The 6,560-nt window shown below is 34.7% G+C and overlaps 1 protein-coding gene across 3 annotated transcripts; it reads left to right on the forward strand.

Moving 5' to 3' along the window:
• Nucleotides 1–356: 356 nt before the first annotated feature.
• LOC127863768 (uncharacterized protein DDB_G0271670-like) lies at nt 357–5,022 on the forward strand. Of its 3 annotated transcripts, none has more exons than XM_052403409.1 (7): nt 357–633; nt 1,445–1,552; nt 2,129–2,383; nt 3,139–3,219; nt 3,658–3,765; nt 4,049–4,606; nt 4,712–5,022. In XM_052403409.1, the coding sequence occupies exons 1-7, from the start codon at nt 579–581 to the stop codon at nt 4,966–4,968; spliced, it is 1,422 nt and encodes a 473-aa protein (XP_052259369.1). In that variant the 5' UTR covers nt 357–578; the 3' UTR covers nt 4,969–5,022. The 3 variants fall into 3 exon arrangements, with proteins under 3 accessions (XP_052259369.1, XP_052259368.1, XP_052259367.1); XM_052403408.1 differs by having other exon boundaries at nt 4,049–4,570; nt 4,607–5,022; XM_052403407.1 differs by having other exon boundaries at nt 4,049–5,022.
• Nucleotides 5,023–6,560: the final 1,538 nt, after the last annotated feature.

Genomic DNA, 6,560 nt, shown 5'->3' on the forward strand with positions numbered 1-6,560 from the left:
CGGGTATTGCAAATCAAATCAGAGCATAACAATGGGATTTAAGAACTACACAACCGCGCATTTAATCCAGATGCATTCACTTAACAATTACGTATAGGTCAAGATATATTATTAATATCGAATATTCAAAATTCAAACCAAACTGATTTGTAGGTTAGTACTACAGACATGTTGTTTTCATACAGAAACTTAGACAATCAACGTTACAACTATTTATGAGTAGCTTTAAGAATATTGAATACAATAGTACATGTACATTCACTTTAACCGTTGAAAAACATAGCCATTGATTATTTTACTTCAAAGAATTGAAGTCACCTAAAAGTTGATAAAAGGACAGACTGCTATCAAGGAGGTCATATTTAATTCGAGTTGTTATCGGTCATTGTCATAACTTTGTGTTTTGGCTGACTAGACAGCAATGCCTGTGACATTCGTTAAATAATTTACTACTTAGATAGTTTCTTATTAGCTTAACTATTACAAAACAAGCAAACAAACAGGAAACAAAAAAAAACTATTTGTAATATTTTTTATAAAATTAAGTATAATTTCTTTTAAACGGAAACTTATTAAACATGAAAACAGGATTGGTCCTTTATATTTTATTGTTGGCGTGCTTTCAAGGAATATGTAAGTAAAAGCTATATTGTAAGGACACAATTTAAGCTTCATAAAACGATTATATTTTTAATTAATGATATACTTCCATATGAGCCTGAATTGATTGTACATATTGTTTTATATTCAGTTGTGACTCACACACTGCACTTATGTTGCTTTGAAAGACCGTAAACCATTGCGAAACAATGGCGTAATTAACTTATAATTAAATCGCAATTCATTATATGTACTAATTTCTTTAACAATTTCTTCGATCTTCATTGATAAATACGAGTTCGTAATATTTTGATTTTTTTCTTGGCTTTGCATTTGCATTTGAACAAGTGTTCTTGGCAAATACTTTGTATTGTATGGTTCTATGAGTTGGCATCAGCTTCATTCAAGCATTGATTTGTTTTAATAGTGATATGTGGCACACGCTTCTATACGGTAATAGTTCCAAAATTAAGATTTCCTATAGTTTACAAATATAAATAGGCTTTCTCTTAAAATATAAAATTGCGAGGGTATTTAATAAGTCAATATCAAACATAGTCTTCTCGTCATGTCTTAACTTTCTTAACGGCATAAACATGCAAATATATTTTCTATGTTGCATTTACTCAGTCAACATAGTCATCATAAAATGAAGCTAACATAGAGGGGTTGTTTTCTCGAAAATGTACAAAGCAGTCGCGATTCTTTGTTGTGACACAGTTGGAAAATTGCGTATTTCATGTAAATGTCAGCATTTTCTTGTACAATAGTATCACTTGTATTACTTGTATTACTGTAAAACATATCACACTTGCAAGAGCACATACAATCATTCATTTTCAAGACGCCAGACCAGCCCGCCGTTCTTGTGCCAACTTTAACCCGTTCTGCAGATGTCCTCAGTACGAAAATGGTTGTTATACATGCCCGGCCACCTGCCCATCAGCTGCAGGTATGTGATGCTTTTGTGCAGATTGGTAAAGGCCATGCATGAGTGTTATATTCTTTTAAAGTTGTGCATATCGGGCTATATTCGCAGTTTTTATTATGAAATATGTCTGCAACTAATTCCATAGATTTGTTGATAAATTAAATAGTGTTTATCTTCTCCAAATGTTCATTTTTAAACCTTATGCACAGATAGAATCAGAATTAATAGGCAACATCTATATCTTTAAATAGCTGTCGAGGGTGAACTCTTTTTTATTAAAGCAACTTAACATTAATTTGAGTGAATCGGTGCTTGTTAAGAAGCACTATATGTTAGTCAACATTACTGTATGTATCCGACATAAAGATGTTTATACTCCTGTTTTCTAAATGTCTAATTGATAACGTAACCAAACTGTGCAAGTAAGGTTTACAAAACTTGAAATAGAAGATACATCTCTTTAAAACTGTAATTACATCATGTGTGATACAGCACTGCTTGTTAATCGAACATTAATAAACTGACAATGAAACAATACAAGCTTACACAAATATTTCAAGTGGTGATGTCGATAAAAAGCTGATTAATTCTTTGTAGGTTCAGCGACCAGCAGCATTGCTTTTCATCCTGGTATGAATCCCGAGATACATACCAATCCACCAAGCACATCTGGCACTTCCGGTACCACGCAGACTCAAGCCCCTTCTAATACCCCGTCATCGCATTCAACTAACAGCCCCACCAGTCCTACCCAATCGTCAAGTACTTACAAATCTGCACAAACACCAGCGCCCAGTAGTTCTCCGTCCGCACAAGGAAGCGGATCATCTTCCACGGGAAACCATGAACTTGGTAACTTACATTACATATCAATCGATTTACAAGTTGATATATTGGTATTCCGTATTATTCCGAATCTTTGGTTTGTGAATAAAAAAATAAGACACTTTCAATACCAGAAGAGCAAGTTTTGGTAATACCCGCTAGTCGTTCACTTAAAGCACGTGACCATTCGCCTGTACAATACAGTACAAAACGTATAAAACATATTTACAATAAAAACAGTTCCTAAATGCATGTCGAAGGCACCCATCAATCGAGTTTGCCCTAAAAAAATAAATAATGTATGTCATATACGTTATGACTGAACGATTTCCGCCTAATAAAATATTCGTAATAATGATAACTCTACACTTTTGTAAAATTATGTGAATTATTATTTTGTTTTGTACTGCAGCGATAGGCAAAGTCTGTTGTTTCGCATATCGAAAACGTGCATCGATTTTCAGATGTTAAGTTCATTGTGGTTTTTCCTGTTTAAGCACAATTGAGCTCGGCAGGGATCTTTCTACCTAGACAATCAGAACCGTGATCCAGTCTTTTTGTCAGTGTTGTGTTTTTCTTTGAATAATTGTATTCATTTTATGTTGTAATTTTTATACCATATCAAATTAATAAAAGTATGCTTAAACTGTTAAACTGTTAACATTGCCGGATATTTTAACATCGTTAATGAAGAACCAGTGTTTGTGACAATATCTTGACGTGACTTCATTTATCGAAAGTCGCATTCTGTCAGCGGTCAATTTTTTGGTTTATCTTTGCAGTATGTCCCCCATTACCGTCCTGCCCAGATGCCACGAAGATAACATATGATGACAACAATTGCGCTATATGCTCCAGCACAGGTATGTAGGCAATTTTAGCTTTTACGAATACAGGTTAGCTTAAATGAATACTTACACAATCTATTTTAAATTAAAACTTTATGGCCACGCAATAATACCAATCCATGAATTGCTACATGTTCTGTAATGGTCATTTCTTCAGAATTTTTCATATTACGATAAGATGAACATCAATTTTATTTTTATATAAAATATAAGTTGAACATCTCCAAAAATAACGTATACAAAATGTATACACTAGACAACTCATTGTTTTAAAGGTAAAGCATGTCATTAACTGCTTACATGTTGTGTTAAGATATACACACGAGGATTTAAGCTCAAGCATTAAATGAAACATCAAAAATTTAACCATTGCTTAAGCATGTATGAAAATAGTACGCAATGGAAACTAGACACAGTTATATCCATTTCTACAAAAAAATCATTTATTAACAGGAAACCCTAGCCGACCTATTTCCAATACAAACGGCTGTCCACCCTTCAGCATGCCGGTGACAGATTGCCATATAGATCGGAATGGATGCTTGCTATGTCAAGGATCAAGTACATAAACCACTTTTCAAACCCTTTGTATGGTAACATCAGAAATATTCTTGCTTAAAAGACGCTATTCCTTGTGATATCCCAATCAGTCTTACATGTGTTTTAATCTACAAGGATTTTGTCCTTTCTTAGTGGCAATTGATATGATGACATTTTATATTCTTATAATATATTTGTAAACTTTTTTTAAAGCTGAGGATTAACAATAGGTGGTGAGTTATGTAGTTTGGCATAAAATAATTGCGAAAATTATATACATTACCAATAAATTTCTTAATTATAGTCGTAACAACAACTACACCATTGACAACCCCAACAACAACGCAAACAAGTACTCGGTCAACAACAACGAAATCCACAACACGACCCACTACCCCTACTCTATTAACAACGAAACAAACAACAACAAGACCAACAACACCTACACCAATAACTACGAAATCTACTTCGCTGACATCTTCCACAATTACTGCAGCAAAAACAACAACGCAACAGTCGGCCATTTCAGCAAGTTCTGTAACATCACCAACAACACCATCTACCTCTATGACTACTGCTAAAGGTAGTATAGCAGCAACAAAAGCATCTACTACTACCGGTAGTTCAGCAGCAACAACAACTTCTACTACTACAGTTACTTCAGCAGCAACAACGTCTACTACTTCAGGTAGTTCAGCAGCAACAACAGTTTCTACTACTAGAGTTTCTTCAGCAGCAACAACGTCTACTACTTCAGGCAGTTTAGCAGCAACAACAGTTTCTACTTCTACAGTTACTTCAGCAGCAACAACGTCTGCTACTCCAGGTAGTTCAGCAGCAACAAAAGCTGCTACTACTTCAGGTAGTTCAGCAGCAACAAGAGCTTCTACTACTGCAGTTACTTCAGCCGCAATAACTTCTACTACTTCAGGTAGTTCAGCAGCAACAAAAGCTGCTTCTACTTCAGGTAGTTCAGCAGCAACAACAGCTTCTATTACTGCAGGTTATTCAACTGCAACGCCAGGAAATACATCAACACACGGAAGCTCAGCCACAACCGGAAGTACAATAGTTATGGCACCTCCGACATTCACGACGATCCCAATACGCGCTGTTACAACGGCCTGTCCCCAGATGCAATGTTTGTTGGACTGTGGAAGCCCTCCGAAGTTTATAAAAGATACGAACGGGTGCGATCTCTGCCAATGTGACTTAAGCCCTTAATACGTTGGTACATGAATCACTTAATTAGGCAAAATAAAAGATTACACTATCGCATTCCGGTTATTGCTGTTTTCGTTTGTATTAGTTCATTGTTAATTGTTCGATATTGACATCGATGCCAATCAAAGTCAATGTTATAACACCCTTAAGATACAAATAGTATATTATAAATACTGTCTAGTAGGAATAGGTAATATGAATGTCAAAAACCAATTCAAAACTAAGGTGTTGATTCAAAGGGAGATTATATGTTATTTTAACATTTTGACCGAGCAGCTAGAATAGAATTATTGATTTTGAAATCATTTACATGCATGCGTGAATGAATAATTTTTTTAGTTGACATATCGTGAAAGAAAACACAAAAAAGAAGTGTCATGACAAATCAACTTTTGAACGCGGTTGTATGTTTCTTAAATCACGGGTTAAATCCAAATCGTATATACTCATACACGAGACAAATAGAATGAGGTTCTCAAAAATGTGCTGACGTTTGCTGAATTCTTTTTTTCCTAATGTTCATTTGTCTTCGACATAGGCACGTTTTTGTTTTCAACGCATCATGCTTTGTTATCGAGTATCTTTAAATGTCCGCTTCCTAGAGATTGTAGGGCAGATGTTACGCAATACTGAACGCCCGTATCAGATTAGAATACGGTATGACACACAGTGAATGAGATAAAATCAACAAGGAGATACAATCAATCATATACAATTTAGCAGCACTAAACATTAAGTGAGTAACATCATAGTTATGATTCCCATTTTATACATTATTTATTTAACTTACACCACGACCTGCATTACAATATTTGACCCATAGTCCACATTGTTCAAGTAATAACAAGTCAAAAATGACCTCCTTCAGATAATACCAATTGACACGATGACAGTACGATTTCATTGATGAAATCGTTCGTGTTTTAATGCGGTGTTGAGCATTTAAGTCTTATAAAGCCCATTTTTACAGGGATGCGCCGGATATTGTTTCAATAGGGTTTTTGTCCAATCAACGTATGCTTATGTAAAATGTCTACTCTGTTTTCGGGTCCGTAATGTTAGGTCACAATAGAAAGGGTCACGCGATATGTTAATAAATATATAGTTTTTAAATTGTATGGAGTGTGGTATATAATACATAGACTAATGTCGAATTTAAGTAATCGAAACACTTGGTGTGTATTTGCGCACTAATACGAGCTTTCTTATTGTTTCCATATACCAAATATCATTATATTGTAACAAAACCATCGAAACTTTTATTGCGTAATGCGTGCTTGCTAAATACAATGAACACGTTCTTGTTATGGCTAATAAATAAACAAACTACTATTTATACTGGATAAATGACGCATGTGTACACGCACGTGTACTCAGCAAATGAATACTGTTGAATAAAACGCTTTGTGTAAACAACCTTCTTTAATTGTTAATTTAGTTGAATGGATATTCATTGTTCAAATAGACATTGCAACAAAACAAAGTAGGTCACCTTGAGATTACCCAATAGATGGGCCTTCGAGATGAGTTGAGTGTCGTGATAGAAAATAGTCACGTGATGAAAGTAAGCCTTCTTTAAATGAGCGTATAAT

The sequence above is a fragment of the Dreissena polymorpha genome, unplaced genomic scaffold (assembly GCF_020536995.1).
Source record: "Dreissena polymorpha isolate Duluth1 unplaced genomic scaffold, UMN_Dpol_1.0 chrUn035, whole genome shotgun sequence".
NCBI lineage: Eukaryota > Metazoa > Mollusca > Bivalvia > Myida > Dreissenidae > Dreissena > Dreissena polymorpha.